This window comes from Oncorhynchus masou, chromosome 28 (genome assembly GCF_036934945.1).
Source record: "Oncorhynchus masou masou isolate Uvic2021 chromosome 28, UVic_Omas_1.1, whole genome shotgun sequence".
NCBI classification, from domain to species: domain Eukaryota; kingdom Metazoa; phylum Chordata; class Actinopteri; order Salmoniformes; family Salmonidae; genus Oncorhynchus; species Oncorhynchus masou.
In genome coordinates, this window is record NC_088239.1 from 14,471,890 (window position 1) to 14,491,556 (window position 19,667).

General features: G+C 42.7%; 1 protein-coding gene across 2 annotated transcripts; it reads left to right on the forward strand.

The window, feature by feature from the left end:
- The first annotated feature begins 265 nt into the window (after positions 1-265).
- LOC135517223 (N-alpha-acetyltransferase 50-like) lies at positions 266-18,925 on the forward strand. 2 transcript variants are annotated; one of them, XM_064941334.1, is made up of 5 exons: positions 266-444; positions 15,618-15,751; positions 15,894-16,013; positions 16,267-16,333; positions 17,244-18,925. In XM_064941334.1, exons 1-5 carry the CDS (start codon positions 437-439, stop codon positions 17,419-17,421), a joined length of 507 nt encoding a protein of 168 aa, XP_064797406.1. In that variant the 5' UTR covers positions 266-436; the 3' UTR covers positions 17,422-18,925. The 2 variants fall into 2 exon arrangements, with proteins under 2 accessions (XP_064797406.1, XP_064797405.1); XM_064941333.1 differs by having other exon boundaries at positions 267-444; positions 15,615-15,751.
- The last annotated feature ends 742 nt before the right edge of the window (positions 18,926-19,667 follow it).

The following is a 19,667-nucleotide window of genomic DNA, read 5'->3' on the forward strand; positions in this document are numbered from 1 at the left end:
AGAGGGAAAGAGAGAGGCTGAGACCTATTACGAGGGAAAAGGGGATACAGGAAATTAGTTTAAAGAGTATATTTAGTAGAATGTCATGAGACATAGTCTCCAATATGTTGTAATCTTTCTTAAGATTAACGGGGCTCGCAGGTAGGATTTAGTTTCTCCTTGTCTCTGGCCCACACTCCAGTACAGTAGGTGGCGGTAATGCACCATAACGTTGGATGCCAACCGCCAACTCCACCGAAGAAGAAGAAGTGAAGTTCTGCGCATGCGGGGTCAGAGTTGACAGTGGAGGAGTGCGGTAGCTAAGCTAACAGTTAGCAACATACATGTGGAGGGTACGACAGGAGGAACCACCAACTCTGTCAAAATTCCTCTACCCGAACTGTAAACTACTCAGAACTTCAACCACATCGAAACTAAAGAATAACAGTAGTTTACAATGAAAGGGTGAGTAAAGCCATTAAAAGAGATGTCTGTGTTCCTAGCACGACTAAAGTTTTTTTCTTGTCTTTTTTTTTTCAACGGGGGGCGGGAGAGGTGGTTGCAATGCTAACGTTAGCTAGCTAAACCGTTTGCACGGTTAGGTAAAATAACAGCACCACAGTGATTTGTCTCTTTACCAGTTATTAGACACAGCATCTCATTGGTTAACTAGTTAGCAAGTAACATATTTAACCTGCTAAGTGTGGCTAGTAGCGCGTGCATTTCCCATCAAATTAAACTTTGACCAAAAAGTCGGATAAGTTTGTAACGTGCCTGTTAGTTCGTGTAGCTAGTTAGCTAACTAACGTTAGCTGGATTCCGAAACGTTTGAAGTCCGCTCTACTTTGACGCAACTATAGTTAATTACTAGGCTACTTTACGCCACTCAACTCTAAGCTTGTTCAACTAGCTACGTTAGCTAACGTTAGCTACTTTACTTGGCTAGGTAGCTAACGCTAGCTAATTTAACTTGGAACAAATTAGATTAAAACTGTAACAATACTGCCTATTAGCATGCTGACGTTGGTCAGTAAATTTTGACAATCATATTTAGCCATTGTCTAGTATTACTGATTTCTGTGAAGGAGTGTATTTCGTTAACTAGTTTTATCAGGCAATATTAAAATTACTCAAGTAACCCATTGATTCAACTACTGTTTGGGGCGTGAGCATCAACCATAAACCACAACTTGCTCTGAGCATTTTGTATTATTCTGTATTCATATTATACTGTTCATTCATAAAGTATTCCAACCCCTTGAGTTTTTCCACATTTTGTTACATTACAGCCTTATTCGAGAATGGATTGTTGTTTTTTTGCCTCAACAGGTGATTTATTAAACATTAAAATATTAAATTTACATAAGTAGTCAGACCCGTGACTCAATACGTTATTGAAACAGCAGTTACAGCCGTGAGTCTTCTTGGGTATGATGCTACAATCTTGGCACCTGTATTTGGGCAGTTTCTCCCATTCTGTCAGGTTGAATAGGGTGTGTCGCTGCACAGCTATATACTGGTCTCTCCAGAGATATTAGATCAGGTTCGAGTCTGGGCTCTGACTGGGCCACTCAAGGACATTGAGACTTGTCTCGAAGCCATTCCTGCGTAGTCTTTGCCCCAGTCTGAGGTCCTGGGCACTCTGGAGCAGGTTTTCTTGAGGGTCTCTGTACTTTGCTCCGTTCATCTTTCCTTCGATGACTAGTCAAATCAAACTTTATTTGTCACATACAAATACAACAAGTGTAGACCTTACCGTGAAATGCGTACTTACAGGCCCCTAACCAACAGTGCAGTTCAAGAAGAGTTAAAGTATTTACCAAATACACTAAATTTAATTTAAAAATAAGAATTAAAAAGTAACACTAACAATGCTATATACAAGGGGTACTGAGACAGTGTGCGGGGGTACAGGTTAGTTGAGGTAATTTGCACATGTGGGTAGGGGTGTTGTGACTGCATAGATGATAAACCGCTGAGTAACAACAGTGTACAAAAGGGAGGGGGAGGTCAAGGTAAATAGTCCGGTGGCGGTTTTATTAATTGTTCAGCGGTCTTATGGCTTCAGGGTAGAAGCTGTTTAGGAGTCTTTTGGTCCTAGACTTGGCGTTCCGGTACAGCTTGCCGTGCGGTAGCAGAGAACAGTCTATAACTTAGGTCACTGGAGTCTGACAATTTTATGGCCGTTCTTCTGACACTACTATTATATAGGTTCTGGATGGCAGGAAGCTTGGCCCCAGTCATGTACTGGGCCGTACGCACTACCCTCTGTAGCGCCTTGCGGTCAGATGCCGAGCAGTTGCCAGACCAGGCGGTGATGCAACCGGTTAGGATGCTCTCAATGGTGCAGCTGAATAATTATCCTTTTGAGGATCTGGGGACCCATGCCAAATCTTTTCAGTCTGATAGTTTGTTGGTGATGTGGGCACCAAGGAACTTAACACTCAACCCACTCCACTACAGCCCCGTCGATGTTAATGGGGGCCTGTTCAGCCCTCTTTTTCCTGTAGTCAACAATCAGCTCCTTTGTCTTGCTCACATTGAGGAGTAGGTTGTTGTCCAGGCACCATACTGCCAGTTCTCTGACGTCTCTATATGCCATCTAAACGTTGTCAGTGATCAGGCCTACCACTGTTGTGTCGTCAGCAAACCTAATGATGGTGTTTGAGTCCAGTTTGGCCAGTCATGGGTGAACAGGGAGTACAGGAGTGGACTAAGTACACCTCCCTGAGGGGCCCCAATGTTAAGGATCAGCGTGGCAGAGGTGTTGTTGCCTACTCTTACCACCTGGGGGAGGTCTGTTGGGAAGTCCAGGATCCAGTTGCAGAGGGAGGTGTTGAGTCCCAGAGACCTTAGCTTAGTGATGAGCTTCGTGGGCACTATGGTGTTGAACGCTGAGCTGTAGTCAATGAACACCATTCTCACATAGGTGTTCCTTTTGCCCAGGTGGGAAAGGGCAGTGTGGAGTGCGATTAAGATTGCGTCATCTGATGCTGTTGTTAGCCATGACCAGTCTTTCAAAGCACTTCTTGGCTACTGACGTGAGTGTTATGGGGCGGTAATCATTGAGGCAGGTTGCCTTCGCTTCCTTGGGCGCAGGGACTATGACTGTCTGCTTCAAACATGTAGGTATTACAGACTCAGTCAGGGAGAGGTTGAAAATGTCAGTGAAGACACTTGACAGTTGGTCCCCACATGCTTTGAGTACACGTCCTGGTAATCCGTCTGGCCCAGCGGCTTTGTGAATGTTGGGGCTAGAGGTCGACCGATTAATCGGAATGCCGATTTCAAGTTTTCATAACAATCGTAAATCTGTAATGTACACCTTTATTTAACTAGGCACGTCCGTTAAGAACACTTCTTATTTTAAATGACGGCCTAGGAACGGTGGGTTAACTGCCTCGTTCAGGAGCAGAAAGACAGATTTTCACCTTGTCAGCTCAGGGGGTTTCCATTCTTGAAACCTTACAGTTAACTAGTCCAACGCAATAACAACCTGCCTTTCTCTCGTTGTATTCCACAAGGAGACTGCCTGTTACGCAAATGCAGTAAGCCAAGTTAAGTTGCTAGCTAGCATTAAACTTATCTTATAAAAAACAATCAATCATAATCACTACACATGATTGATTGATATTACTAGATATTATCTAGCGTGTCCTGTGTTGCATATAATCTGACTGAGCATACAATTATCTAAGTATCTGACTGAGCGGTGCTAGGCAGAAGCAGGCGCGTAAACATTCATTCAAACAGTACTTTCGGGCGTTTTGCCAGCAGCTCTTCGTTGTGCGTCAAGCACTGCGCTGTTTATGACTTCAAACCTATCAACTCCCGAGATGAGGCTGGTGTGACCGACGTGAAATGGCTGGCTAGTTAGCGTGCGCTAATAGCATTTCAAACTTCACTCGCTCTGAGCCTTGGGGTGGTTCTTTCCCTTGCTCTGCATGGGTAACACTGCTTCGATGTGGTGGCTGTTGTCTTTGTGTTGCTGGTTCGAGCCCAGGGAGGAGCGAGGAGAGGGACGGAGGCTATACTGTTACTGGCAATACTAAAGTGCCTATAAGAACTTCCAATAGTCAAAGGTTAATGAAATACAAATGGTATAGAGGGAAATAGTCCTATAATAACTACAACCTTAAACTTCTTACCTGGGAATATTGAAGACTTATGTTAAAAGGAACCACCAGCTTTCATATGTTCTCATGTTCTGAGCAAGGAACTGAAACGTTAGCTTTCTTACATAGCACATATTGCACTTTGACGTTCTTCTCCAACACTTTGTTTTTGCATTATTTAAACCAAATTGAACATGTTTCATTATCTACTTGAGACTAAATTGATTTTATTTATGTATTATATTAAGTTAAAATTCAGTATTGTTGTAATTGTCATTATTACAAATACATTTTCCCCCCCGGCCGATAATCGGTATCGGCCTTTTTGGTCCTCCAATAATCGGTATCGGTGTTGAAAAATCATAATCGGCCGACCTCTAGTTGGGACGCTAGCGTCAAATACAGAAATACTCATTATAAAAATTCAGAAAAGATACAACTATTTTACACAGGTTTAAAGATGAACTTCTTGTGAATCCAACCACTGTGTTAGATCTCAAAAATGCTTTACAGCGAAAGCATACCTTACAATTATTTGAGAACATAGCCCAGCAGACAAATCATTACAAACAGTAACCAGCCAAGTAGAAGAGTTACACAAGTCAGAAATGGAGAGAGAATTAATCACTTACCTTTGATGATCTTCATATGTTTGCACTCAGAAGACATTAATTTATTCAAAAAATGTTCCTTTTGACCGATAGTCTCTCTTTATCTGAAAACCTCATTTTGTTTGCACGTTTTCTTCAGTAATCCACAGGCTCAAACGCAGTCACAACAGGCAGACAAATTAAAATTGTATCCGTAAAGTTCAGAGAAACTTGTCAAACAATGTTTATTTTCAATCCCAGGTTATTTTTAGCCTAAATAATCGATAATATTTAAACCGGACAATAACGTCGTCAATATAAAAGGTAAACAAGAAAGGCACTCTCTCGGTCGTGCGCATGAAAAAGCTCTGTGACGCGGCAGGGTCCACTCATTCAGACTGCTCTTACTCCATCATTTTTCAGAATACAAGCCTGAAATGATTTCTAAAGACAGTTGACATCTAGTGGAAGGCATAGGAACTGCAATTTGAGTCCTAAATCAATGGATACTGTAATGTCATTAAATAGAAATCTACAACAAAAATATCCTACTTCCTGAATTACTTTTTCTCAGGTTTTCGCCTGCCAAATCAGTTCTGTTATACTCAGACATTATTTTAACAGTTTTGGAGACTTTTCTATCCAAATCTACTAATTATATGCATATCCTATCTTCTGGGCCTGAGTAGAAGGCAGTTTAATTTGGGCATGCTTTTCATCCAAAATTTCAAATGCTGCCCCATACCCCAGAGAAGTTAGAGGTCTTGCTCACATCGTCTACCGAGAGCGTCAGCCAGAACAGCTAGTGCTCTCGTGCATGCTTCAGTATTGCTTGCCTCGAAGCGAGCATAGAAGGCATTTAGCTCGTCTGGTATGCTCGCGTCACTGGGCAGCTCTGGGGTTCCCTTTGAAGTCCGTAATAGTTTTCCGGTGTAGTAGGATTCAATCTTAATTCTGTATTGACGCTTTGCTTCTTTGATGGTTCGTCTGAGGGCATAGCGGGATTTCTTGTAAGCGTCCGGATTAGTCTCCCGCTCCTTGAAAGCGACAGCTCCAGCCTTTAGCTCGATGCAGGTGTTGCCTGTAATCCATGGCTTCTGGTTGGGACATGTACGTATGTTCACTGTGGGGATGACGTCGTCGATGCACTTATTGATGAAGCCGGTGACTGGGGTGGTTTACTCCTCGTGCCATTGGATGATTCCCGGAACATATTCCCCTCTGGGCTAGCAAAGGTCCTGTAGTGTAGCATCCATGTCATCTGACCACTTCCGCATTGAACGAGTCACTGGTACTTTCTGCTTTAGTTTTTTATTGTAATCAGGAATCAGGAGGATATATTTATGGTCAGATTTGCCAAATGGAGGGTGGGGGAGAGCTTTGTATGCATCTGTGTGTGGCGTAAAGGTGGTCTAGGATTATTTTTTTTCTGTGGTTGGACATGTGACACGCTGGTAAAAATGTGGTTAAACTGATTTGCTTGCCTGCATTAAAGTCCCCGAACACTAGGTCCACTTCTGGGTGAGCATTTCCTTCTTTTCTTATGGCCTTATAGAGTTGGTTGAGTGCGGTCTTGGTGCCAGCTTCATTCTGTGGTGGTAAATAGACTGCTACGAATAATATAAACTCAGCAAAAAAAGAAACGTCCTCTCACTGTCAACTGCGTTTATTTTCAGCAAACTTAAGATGTGTAAATAGTTGTATGAACATAAAATTCAACAACTGAGACATACACTGAACATGGTCCACAGACATTTGACTAACAGAAATGGAATAATGTGTTCCTGAACAAAGGGGGGAGGTCAAAGGTGACAGTATCTGGTGTGGCAACCAGCTGCATTAAGTATGGCAGTTCATCTCCTCATGGACTGCACCAGATTTGCCAGTTCTTGCTGTGAGATGTTACCCCACTCTTCCACAAAGGCACAAATGGGGGGGGAAAGCCCTCACCCTCCGATCCAACAGGTCCCAGACGTGCTCAATGGGATTGAGATCTGGGCTCCTCGCTGGCCATGGCAGAACACTGACATTCCTGTCTTGCAGGAAATCACGCACAGAACGAGCAGTATGGCTGGTGGCATTGTCATGCTGGAGGGTCATGGCAGGTTGAGCCTGCAGGAAGGATATCACATGAGGGAGGAGGATGTTTTTGCCAGTCCTGTCTAGTCCAGTGACGGTGGGTTTGTGCCCATAGGCGACGTTGTTGCCGGTGATGTCTGGTGATTACCTGCCTTACAACAGGCCTACAAGCCCTCAGTCCAGTCTCTCAGCCTATTGCGGACAGTCCTGTGCAGGTGTTGTTACACGTTGTCCTCGCAGTGGCAGACCATCAGCTGTCCGTCCTGTCGCCCTGGCCACATCTGCAGTCCTCATGCCTCCTTGCAGCATGCCTAAGGCGCGTTCATGCAGATGAGCAGGGACCCTGGGCATCTTTCTTTGGGTGTTTTTCAGAGTCAGTAGAAAGGCCTCTTTAGTGTACTAAGTTTTAATAACTGTTTTCATAACCTTAATTGCCTACTGTCTGTAAGCTGTTAGTGTCTTAACGACTGTTCCACAGGTGCATGTTCATTAATTGTTTATGGTTAATTAACAAATTTAACAAATTTTCTTTGTTAGTTTTTCAGGACAGTGTCCTGAAAAAGGGATGTTTCTTTTTTGCTGAGTTTAGATGAGAACTCTTCTGGTAGATAGTGTGGCCTACAGCTTATCATAAGGTACTCTTCTCAGGCCAGCAATACCTCTAGACTTCTTTAACATTAGTGCGCGCCAGCTGTTGACACACCCCCACCGCTAGTCTTACCAGACGTAGCTTCTCTGTTCTGCCGGTTCATGGAAAATCCCTCCAGCTCTGTGTCTCGGTGAAACATAAGATATTACAGTTTTAATGTCCCGTTGGTAGGATAATCTTAATCGTAGGTCATCATTTGTTTTCCAATAATTGCAATTTGGCAAGAAGAACGGATGGCAGTTTACTCGCTCGCCTACAGATTCTCAGAAGGCTGCCCGATCTGTGGCCCCTTTTCACTGCATCTTTTCGTCAACCAAATTACGGGGATCTGGGCCTGTTCCAGTGAAAGTATGTGAAAGTATGTCCTTCTCTTCGGACTCGTTAAAGGATACCGTTTCTTCCAGTCCGCGGTGAGTGATCGCGGTTCTGATGTCCGGAAGTTATTTTCAGTCATAAGACTGAAAATAGCAGCAATATTATGTACAAAATAAGTTACACAAAACGCAAAAAAACGAACAAAATAGCACAATTGGTTGGGAGAATGTAAATCGTCAGCCATGTTCTTCGGCACCATCTTTAAGTCTCCCAGTCCCTACCACTGAAAAACATCAGTGCAGCATGATGCTGACACCACCATGCTTCACTGTAAGAATTCTGCCATGTTTCCTTCAGATGTGACAATTGGCATTCAGGCCAAAGATTTCAATCTTGGTTTCATCAGACCAGAGAATCTTGTTTCCTTTAGGTGCATTTTGGCAAACTCCAAGCAGGCTGCCATGTGTCTTTTACCGACGAGTGGCTTCCGTCTTGCCACTCTACCATAAAGGCCTGATTGGTGGAGTTCTGCAGAGATGGTTGACCTTCTGGAAGGTTCTCCGATTTCCACAGAGGAACTCATGAGCTCTGTCTGTGACCATCGGGTTCTTGGTCACCTCCCTAACCAGGGCCCTTCTCCCCCGATTGCTCAGTTTTGCCGGGTGGCCAACTCTAGAAAGAGTCTTGGTGGTTCCAAACTTCTTCCAATTAAAGATGAAGGCCACTGTGTTCTTGTGGACCTTCAATGCTGCAGAATTTGTAAAAATCCTTCCACAGATCTGTCTCGACACAATCCTGTCTCGGAGCTCTTCCACGCTCCATCAACTTGAGCCATCTGTGGCATTGTGTTGTGAGAAACATGCACATTTTAGAGTGGCCTTTTTATTGTCCCCAGCACAAGGTGCATCTGTGTAATGATCGTTCCGTTTTATCGGCCGTCTTGATATACCACAACTGTCAGGTGGATGAATTATCCTGGCAAAGGAGAAATGCTCATTAAACAGGGATGTAAACAAATTTGTTAACAATTTGTGAACATTTTAGAGAATATACTTGTTCAGTATAGTTAGTTGCTGATTAGCTAAAATCTCTTAAGTTTGCCCGCGATGAGATTCAAACTTGCAACCGTACCAAACATCATACTAATTAGAGTAGCTCAGAATAACATTTACTATGATACCTCTAGTCTGAGACCAGGCTGTTAACCAATGTGCTTTCAGGTAGTCGACCCCTATCTTATGCAATTATCTGCCAAGGTTACAAAATATCAGTTCCCAAGTGGATACTTTGTAAATAGCTAAGTTCTGTTACTGTAAGTAACACACAGCTAGCTGGTTGAAGTGAAGTTATACAGGGTAGCCCAATAATGGACCAAAGGAGCCTACGGTTAACTCTTGTAGTCAAAAGACCTTACATGTTCTGTTTAGAGCATTTGGCATCCAGAGCCAATTCACCTCTATCTAAACGTGAATGGAAGGAAACATAAATCCCTCTACTTTCATATCACATCAAAATAATTTCACAAATGCAAAATATACACTTACTGTTAACTGGTTTTAACACAGTTGCAGCCTACAGTATTTTTCAGTGACAACACGTTTGTGGTGTCTTCAGTTTACACACAGTTGTTCGGAGACTCAGATGGCTAATTAGCACAGGTAGTTCACTCCGTCTAACGGCTGTTTTCTGTTAACAAGCAGTGTAACTTGGAAGAATTGCCATTTGGGAATCCTAACACTATAAAGGTGTTGATCAATTGAATCTTTTTATTTTTATTTTAGAATATGTATTTCTTGCTGATATGAAACAAAGTTCTTATGCTTCCAAAACCGTACCGCAAGCGATGCGCGTTAACTCCCCCGTACATAAGATGCGTTCGTCCAATGATTTGTGTATAATGGAACTCAGTCATGATCAAGGGCTAGATACAATGTAGCGAACGTTTACAGTATATGCGGCTACGTGATTTTATCAATGGGGACGAAAGCCTACCGATAGTGGATCAAATAACACTGATGTGTAGTTTCCATGTTGATACATAATCAAACCACAGTTTCAGGTTGTTTGCTTATTTACTAAACAAGTTCCCCTAACAGTGGTTACCAAACTTTTTTATAGTCCCGTACCCCTTCATTCAACCTCCAGCTGCGTACCCCACTAGCACCAGGGTCAGCACACTCTCAAATTGTTTTTTTTGCCATCATTGTAAGCCTGCCACAAACACACTATACGATACATTTATTAAACATAAGAATTAGGGATGCACGATATATCAGTGAACATATCAGAATCGGACGATATTAGCTTCAAAATGCAAACATCGGAAACGGCAGATGTCTAGTTTAACACCGACGTTAAAAACCGATGTCAAAGCTGATGTGCATACCTATATAACGTAGGTACATGATGTAATGACGCCACGTAAAATTTTGCGCTACACTTTAACACAGCATTCCTAACCTAGCCCACAATGTCTGCTGTGTGGATAGAGCAGTCAACAAGTCCAGCAGTCATTTGAAAGAGCAAGACATTTTCAGCGAGACATTAAAGCTAGCTACTGGGGTAACTAGCTTTTGCTTGGTACTTAGTTAGCACCAATACAACCAGCCTGAAAACAATGAGCAGTAGAACCTGCAGTCATTTTCATTATTCTTAGCAAAGATTTAGGAATCCTTGTAAGTTGTTGTTCGCCTATGGAAATTGAACTTCAATTCATGAAAATAAATAGCTAGCCAGCTACTTAGCTTTGGGCAACAGGGTTAACGTTATAAGCAGCCAGCTAGCTTCATCTGGCTAGTGATGCCCGACCAGACCTGTGTTGTTGTGAAGCTAGCCACAATAAGGATTAGGCACAATAGTGGAATTTTCGGTTTGTCTTCAAAATAAGTATCATTGACAGTGACGCAAATTAATAGAAATAGAATAATTGTCATACTTTTATTTTGAAGGTTAACCGCAAAGTCCACTATTGTGGCTAATCCTTATTGTGGCTAGCTTCACATAGATGGGTCCGACCATCATTAATCAAATAAGAGCTGTCTTATAAATTAGGGTTATTTTAGATGACATCTGGATTACATTGTTTTCCTATGTTTTTGGGAAAGAACATTGTTTGCATTCATGAGCTTGCTAGCTTTTTTTTAAAGAGCAGCACTGTAGGATGCGCGTGACAACTTTACCACCATCGTAGCATACATCGTAGCATTGATGAATCGCTGTGACATATGAAATTAATGATAGTGTAATTAATATGTATTAACTTACTAAAATTAATGAACGAGTTAAATTATTGTGACGTGTAGTATTATTCAGGTCCTGATTGGTCAACACGCTTTTTTGATGTGTCTTTGACATGGAAAGACCCAAACAGCGTTCCGTAGAAAACCTGATTGAGAATGAAACGACTGAACAAATTAACAACGAAACAGCACAGCAAGTAAATTAAAGAAATTGGTTTTGATTATGTTTTACTGGTAATGGGGACATACGTAAATGCCAACAATACATTTTTGGTGCGTGTGTGTAACCTTTATTTAACTAGGCAAGTCAGTTAACTTCTTGGAACTCTAGGGGCGCAATTTCATTTTTGCGTTTTAAACAAGATATTTTGTCACAAAAAGATGCTCGACTATGCATATAATTGCTACTGTTCGAAAGAAACCACTCTGACGTGTCCAGAAATACAAAGATCTTCTCTGTGCGTGCCCTTTAACGTGAGCTTCAGGCAAAACCAAGATGAGATGGCATCCAGGAAATGACAAGGATTTTTGAGGCTCTGTTTGTCATGATCTCCTTATATGGCTGTGAACGCAAGAGGAATGAATCAACCCTCTCTGTCGTTTCCCCAAGGTGTCTGCAGCATTGTGACGTATTTGTAGGCAGATCATTGGAAGATTGACCATAAGAGACGACATTTACCACGTGTCCGCCCAGTGTCCTGCGCCGAAATTGGTGCGCAAAAGTCACCTGCCAGTATTTTTCCAAGGAATACAGAGAGGAAAGCAAGCTTCCACGAACTGCATGTCAATGAAGAGATATGTGAAAAAACACCTTGAGGACTGATTCCAAACAACGTTTGCCATGTTTCGGTCGATATTATGTAGTTAATCCGGAAAAAGTTTTACGTTGTAGGTGACTGCATTTTCGGTTCGTTTCAGTAGCCAGGCGCAATGTAGAAAACGGAACGATTTCTCCTACACACAGACGCTTTCAGGAAACACTGCGCATTTGGCATGTGACTGAGAGTCTCCTCATTGAAAACATCAGAAGCTCTTCAAAGGTAAATGATTTTATTTATTTGGTTATCTGGCTTTTGTGAAAATGTTGCGTGCTACATGCTACACAAAATGCTATGCTAGCTTTGCATACTCTTACACAAATTAGTCAATTTCTATGGTTCAAAAGCATATTTTGAAAATCTGAGGTGACAGTGTTGTTAAGAAAAGGCTAAGCTTGAGAGCAAACGCATTATTTTAATTTTATTTGCGATTTTCAGAAATCGTTAACGTTGCGTTATGCTAATGAGCCTGAGGCTTTAGTCACGATCCCGGATCCGGGATGGGGAGTTTCAAGAGGTTAAGAACAAATTCTTATTTACAATGACGGCTCGGGCAACGCTGGGCCAGTTGTGCGCCGGCCTATGGGACTCCCAATCACAGCTGGTTGTAATACAGCCTGGATTTGAACCAGGGACCACTGCGTCTACTACTTAACTGTAACAGAATGCTTAAAAGGCCACTTTTCTTTGTCAAGGAAAATGTCAGATATCGGTATTGGCCAAAAATGTAATATCGGTGCATCACTAATAAGAATGAGTGAGTTTGTCACAACCCAGCTTGTGACGAAGAGCTCTTATAGGACCAGGGCACAAGTAATAATATAAAAATAATCCGTAATTTTGCTCATTATTTAGCTATCTTATATATAAAACCAGAAAGGCCAGTCATGTGAGAAACTTGTCATCGTGCAACAGGTCAGACAAGTGAAAATGGTCAGTAAAGAGAACTTTAAGCTAGTCTCTCAATAAAAAATAAAAAACGTTAATAATTTGCCCCTTGATAACCAGCACACTTCTGTATGTTGTAAAATGGTCCCTGCCCATATTGCATAATGCAGAAAATACACGAGTTCGGGGGCCTTGCTTTAACAAAGTTAACCATTTTCACTGTAGTGTCCAAAACGTATTTAAAGCTGTCAAACATTCCCTTGGAAGCAAGTGCCTCTCGGTGGATGCTGCAGTGACCAAGTGGCGTCGGGAGCAACTGCTTGTAAGTGCGTTACCACGCCACTATATCTCCCTGTCATGGCTATTGTTCCATCTGTACAGATACCAACATATCTTGACCAACAAAGTCCATTTGTCACAAAGCTGTCCAGTACTTTTAAAATATCCTCATGTTGTCCTAGTTTCCAGTGGTTTGCAGAAGAGGATGTCTTCCTTAATTGACCACCCATAAACATAAAGGACATATACCAGGAGCTGTGCCAGGCCCGCCACGTCTGTTGACTCATCCAACTGTAACGCATATAATTCACTGGCTTGTATCCGAAGAAGTAATTGTTTCAAAACATCTCCTGCCATGCCACTGATGCGTTGTGAAACAGTGTTGTTTGATGAAGCCATTGTTTAGTTTATTTGGCTTTTTCCCACAGCATTGTCCCAGCCATATCCACAGCAGCAGGAAGAATTAAGTCCTCCACAATAGAATGGGGCTTGCCTATCCTACCACTCGGTAGCTCACCATATAAGATGCTTCTAGCCCCTTATTAATGGTATCTGTTGCTTTATTACACGTCTTACTCTTCAAAAGTCATCTTTATTCTCGCCTAAAATCATTTTTCACATTGTTTTGTTTATAAATGTCTGCGCAAGATTTCTCACGAGAGTAACGGTTTTGATTGGTTAATTATTTGACGAGGCTACATGTTTGACTTATTCACTGAACACTAGATGGTTTAACTTTATTCTTGGCAGTGAAACGAGGCTACTCTGGTTAGAAAAAAACATCACACAAATATGTATAACCCTGTTGAAAAAGATAAATGCACTGTTTGAAAATGTGAAGAAATAAAATTATCACATTTTTATTTGTTGTACCCCTGGGGGTACAGACTAATGGTGGGGTCTCAGCAGATGTCTTAGATTTGAATATTGGCGACGTTGCCAGGTCTCTGCTGTCACTCTATCCGGCCTGTCTGACTGCCTTCGAACACGTGACCAGCAGCTGTTGTCAGCATAGAGGTTTTAACATGAGTCGCCCTATAAATACCTCTGCGCTTCCAGGAGTAAGTCAATTGGAGGCAAATGGTCAAACTCAAGAGACACGAAAACAAAACTCTCAGTCCCAGAGATTGACATTTACCGAAACATCATGCCTAATCTTTCATGATCAAGGCACACAGGAAAGGCTGTTTACATGCACACAGATTGCATGTAACATGTCAGTCATCCCAATTGAATTAATGTGGGGTTTTGCCTTGGGGGGCAGATTTTGTGTCTGGTTTAGTGCTTGTGTGCATGATGCCACTGTTAACCTTTTGGGATGACAGTTGGCAGCTGTCAATGCATCTGGGCTGGTCCAGGTGGCACACAGTGGCAGGAGAACTGGCTGCCCAGCCAGCTCCCTAGAAGAGCTCAAGGCAGACCACCATATCGTGTCCTCAGGCACTGTTAGACATCTGTGTTTACCAAAATACTTAATGCGAGTTGTGCCTTGGTCATGATATGTGTACACACTTGTGGATCAGTCACTGTGGATATGAGTGCCACATTAAAAGAAAGTGGACACCCCTTCAAATTAGTGGATTCGGCTATTTCAGCCACACCCGCTGCTGACAGGTGTATAACATCGAGCACATGTTTGTCTCCAAAGACAAACATTGGCAGTAGAATGGCCTTACTGAAGAGCTCTGACTTTCAACGTGGCGCCGTCATAGTATGCTTCCTTTCCAACAAGTCAGTTTGTCAAATTTCTGCCCTGCTAGAGCTGCCCCACTCAACTGTAAGGGCTGTTATTGGGGAGTGGAAACGTCTAGGAGCAACAACTGCTCAGCTGCGAAATGTTAGGCCACACAAGTTCACAGAACGGGACCGCCGAATGCTGGAACGTGTTATAATGGTCTCACTACCGAGTTCCAAACAGCCCCTGGAAGCACGTCAGCATAAGAAGTGTTTGTCAGGAGCTGAAATGGGTTTCCATGGTCGAGCAGCCGCACACAAGCCTAAGATCACCATGTGCAATGCCAAGCGTTGGCTGAAGTGATGTAAAACTCGCCGCCATTGGACTCTGGAGCAGTGAAAACACATTGTCTGGAGTGATGATTCACGCTTCACCATCTACCAGTCAGTGGATGAATCTGGGTTTGGCAGATGCCAGGAAAACTACCTGCCTTAATGCATAGTGCCAACGGTAAAGTTTGGTGGAGTAGGAATAATGGTATGGGGTTATTTTTCATGGTTTGGGCTAGGCCCCTTAGTTCCAGTGAAGGGAAATGTTAACGCTACAGCATACAATGACATTCTCAATGATTCTGTGCTTCCAACTTTGTGGCACGAGTTTGACAGCATGACAATGCTCCCGTGCACAAATAGAGGTCCCTACAGAAACTGTTTGTCGAGATCTAATCGCTCAACAAAAGTGCTCGACCTCACTAATGCTCTCGTAGCTGAATGGAAGCAAGACCCTGCAGCAGTGTTCCAACATCTAGTGGAAAGCATTCACAGAAGAGTGGAGGTTGTTTTAGCAGCAAAGGGAGGACCAACTCTATATTAATGCCCATGATTTTGGAATGAATTATTTGAAAAGCAGATGTCCACAAACTTTTGATAATTTAGTGTGTCATTTTGCTTGGATGCCCAGCTGGTTGACTGTTCTGCTCTTGTTTCAGTAGCCGGATAGAGCTGGGGGATGTTACGCCCCACAACATTAAACAGTTGAAACGCCTCAACCAGGTCATCTTTCCCGTCAGCTACAATGACAAGTTCTACAAGGACGTGCTCGAAGTGGGAGAGCTCGCCAAGCTAGGTAAGACGAGACGGGCTTGCCCAATGACGTAGTCCCTTGTAGTCTGATATTGATGCACTTGTTTTGGTTGTTTACTTATGGAGTGTTGTGAGAGAATGCTACATGGCACTGATGTGTAATACCTCTGACCCTGTGTTTGTAGCATACTTCAATGACATTGCGGTGGGGGCAGTGTGCTGCAGAGTGGACCACTCTCAGAACCAGAAGAGACTGTATATCATGACACTGGGCTGCCTAGCGCCCTACCGCAGGTTAGGCATAGGTACGGCGCAGATCTTTTTGTTTTCGTACATCGACAATAGCCAGCTTCACTCCATATTCACTTGTACATTTTTACATGTTAGATATATATTTTTTGATATATACATAATCTTAAGCAACCTAGGTGGGACAACCACATATCAGTCATAGCTACTATATTGAGGGGAAAGGTATTTACCATCTGCCAAGTCAGAGCTAGTCACTGGTGTTGCATGTTGTCAAACTCCTGATCTTCTCTCTTGCATTGTGACCAGGAACAAAGATGCTGAACCATGTGTTAAACATCTGCGAGAAGGATGGCACCTTTGACAACATTTACCTGTAAGTCTATAATGAAGGATCTGTGTTCTGCGTCTTAACGCGCTTACAGATGTGCCACGGTAAACGGCAATCGAAACACAAGAGACTCTGCCTACCGTATGTAGAGACCAGCGCTTCCGGTTGTCAGCTTGAATGTTGTCATTAAAACATTGTTTGATTGGTTGACAACTCCGCTCATTGGTCAACCATGTGCAGCGGCCGCTTAAGACTTAAAGCTAATTGTCATATTTTGGCGTCTTGAGTGCCAAGCCAGCAGCGCCGCTCACAGGAATGTGGACCACAAACCAGAGCTAGCAAAACTGCCTGCGATTTGCCACCCTACTCCCATGGAAGTTTACCTTTGGTGCTTAGTCTGTAAGCTCTTTACTGTGCATCTCAGTATTTCTAAATGGGTTCTTCTCATGTCCGTTCACTGTGTTGATGTGAAAGAACTGGACAGGTGAAAGCAATTGCTTTCACCATTTCTGTTTTCACATCAGTGCAGATGGAGGAAAAGCCCTGCTATTGAGATGCATCCTCAGTGGTCAGTTGAAAATGTTCGTCATCCCTTACTTCCTAATTCACACGCTTCTATCTGCGTTGACCCTTTTTGCACTAACTCTTTTGACTCATCACATACCCTGCTGCTACAGTATATTATTTATCCTGTTGCCTAGGTATATGTACATGTCTGCCTCCATTACCTCGTACCACTGCACATCGATTCAATGCTCGTACCCTGTGTATATATCCAAATTATCATTACTCATTGTGTATTTATTCCTTGTGGTATAATTGTTCTATTATTTCTCTTCTCTGCATTATTGGGAAGGGCCCGTAAGTAAGCAATCCGCTGTTGGTCTACACCTGTTTATGACGCATGTGACAAATAAAATGTTATTTGATTTGGATTCATTCTCTCAACTGACAGTCACGTGCAGATCAGCAACGAGTCGGCCATCGACTTCTACCAGAAGTTTGGCTTTGAGATCATCGAGACGAAAAAGAACTACTACAAGAGGATAGAGCCTGCAGACGCCCACGTGCTTCAGAAGAGCCTGCGCAGCCCGTGTGCGCCCCCTGGGGAAGAGCTGCAGAAGACCGAGTAGGGGCTGCAGCCTCTGGAAAGAGCATGGTCGTGCCCCCCTCCCCCAGAAACAGAACTGTGACAGATGCCTATGGGTCGACACATTCACCACTTTCTTCAAAGGATGTTAAAAAGAAACAAAAAATCTAAGTTAAAAAAAACAAAACATGGCATTTTTATTTTGCAAAAAAAAGAGTCCCAATAAAATATTTTTAAAAACTTATCTAAGGGTTCAGAATCCAAAAGTTCTCAGAAAAGCTGCAGACTTAAGACAGTTTAGAAATGTTGGGGGGGGGGGGGGTTCTGTGTTTGCCAATCATACTTTTTGTGTTTGAGTTTTTAAAAGCGGTTATAAAGGTAAGGGGACATATCTTTGGTGTTTGGACAAAAAAAAAACAATAGAACTGAATAGGAAAAAAATGTACGGTAAGAGACTATCATTGACGAAGGAAGTCCCCAACTGGCAACATTATTGATGCTTTGAGTCGTCATGGTGACTCCTTCATAACACTGAACTCCAGCCCATCACCACCCGAGTCCAGGAACTTATGGGAAGTTTTTACTGGTGGGTGAGACTTCCTGTTTCTTCTTCTGGCAATATGCGAAGTGTGAGCCTTGCATAGGGGATGCAGTTCTTCGTGACGTCAAAGCTCTGACGCCACTCGAGGGGGAAAGGAGAAATGAGAGCCCTCATAGAATGGGCATGGGGATTGATGAACAGTTTCAAGGTGTGGGAAGATTTGGGGGAGTGGATTCTCCTTTTTGTTTCTGAATGGTTGCTTCTCAACCCATCTTTAATTCTCTCTTCAGCTCTCTTTTTTTCTTTTTTTCCCTTAAATGCCAACTGGCTCAGGGCTTCTCCTGGGCTTGCCACAGATGCTGTGTGAGAGTGTTCAGGAAACCCTCAGAGTTCGGGGTGTGAGATGGGCAAAGATGTATGAGATCAAAGGATAGAACTGGTGTCTTACGATGTTGATGTTTTTGTCAATGTACAAAGATGGAACAAGACATCCAGTGGGGGGGATGAGTACCCAGTCTGTATTTACAATAATTGTGGCACCAATCTACTGTATCTCCATTTCAGGACGAGATCAGTTCAATTGACTGGCTAAGATGGAGAGCTCTCTGCCTTGGTGGAGTGCATGAATGAGTTTGTTTGTGGATGCTTCTGTTTAGATTGGCACTTTATAGTTAGCCTGAGTACTGTCTGGTACCGAGACTAACCTTTAGGAGGTTGTAACCAAGTCAACTAGATTTCTCCAGTAACCTTTCTGTGCGCTTCACTCATGACCATCTATTCAACATTGTGGGAAGGTTGCATGTTGGTTTGGGAGTTTCCTCTGTGGGCCCCTCAGAACAGAATCAGAAGCCCAGGAGAAACCTTGCCGACTGCATGCTGGGCGAGTAGTCCCTCCACTGTTGTAAAAGCATGTTTTGTTTTCTTTGAAGAATTTTATATTTTCTGGAGCTCTATATTGTAAGACTTTTTAACCACCTAAATAAAAATAAATACTATTTGCATTGTGGGTTCATGTTTAATTCTTTGTATATCCAAAACCACTGTCCAAGACTGGGATATGGAGCAGACTGAAAACAGCATAATGAATGAAGAAGCCTATTTGAAACTAGTCCATATTGCACAAGTGTATTTCATAGGGAATGTTGATCATCCCCTTATACTCAGATAATCTTTATTATCCCTGAGGGGCAATTTGCTCTACAGCAGGAAGTCCAAATACATGAGTATAAAATGCAGTATTGTACAACAAGCTAAAATCTGACTTTCAATGGTTTGTACAGTGATCCTGCTTGAGCCGTCAATCTTTCAAATCACATTCCAGGAGTATGACCCAGTACATATTTTGATTGGATCATAGACCGAATCTCTTGATTCCAATTCGTTTCAGTTTATCTACGCCTCTTTCTCCTTACTACTTGTTTTTGTGTTAGGTTGTGAGAGTTGGTTGGATGCTGATTGGTTGATATGAGGGCGTTGTGGGACAACCACTCCCGCAACATACCATGACGTATTGGATATTTATTAAATCATTATTTATTGAATTTCTTGTCTCATCATTGATTCGCTGCATGTTAACGTGCCAATTATTTAGCATAGCAACGTCGAAGGATTAGAATGAAAAGACTGGGTCAAAACATGAAAAAGTAACTAATGCTGCGCTTGGATCGTCTTTCATTGAGAGCACGATGGTAAATGCCGTCACCGTAGGCGGGACTTGCAGCCAGAGTTCAAATATCTCATCTTTTGCC

Excerpts from the sequence above, each read along its gene's own strand:
- LOC135517223 (XM_064941333.1), top strand. Across the intron at positions 15,752-15,893 it reads GGGAGAGCTCGCCAAGCTAG|CATACTTCAATGACATTGCG; the intron begins GTAAGACGAGAC and ends CTGTGTTTGTAG. Across the intron at positions 16,014-16,266 it reads CTACCGCAGGTTAGGCATAG|GAACAAAGATGCTGAACCAT; the intron begins GTACGGCGCAGA and ends CATTGTGACCAG.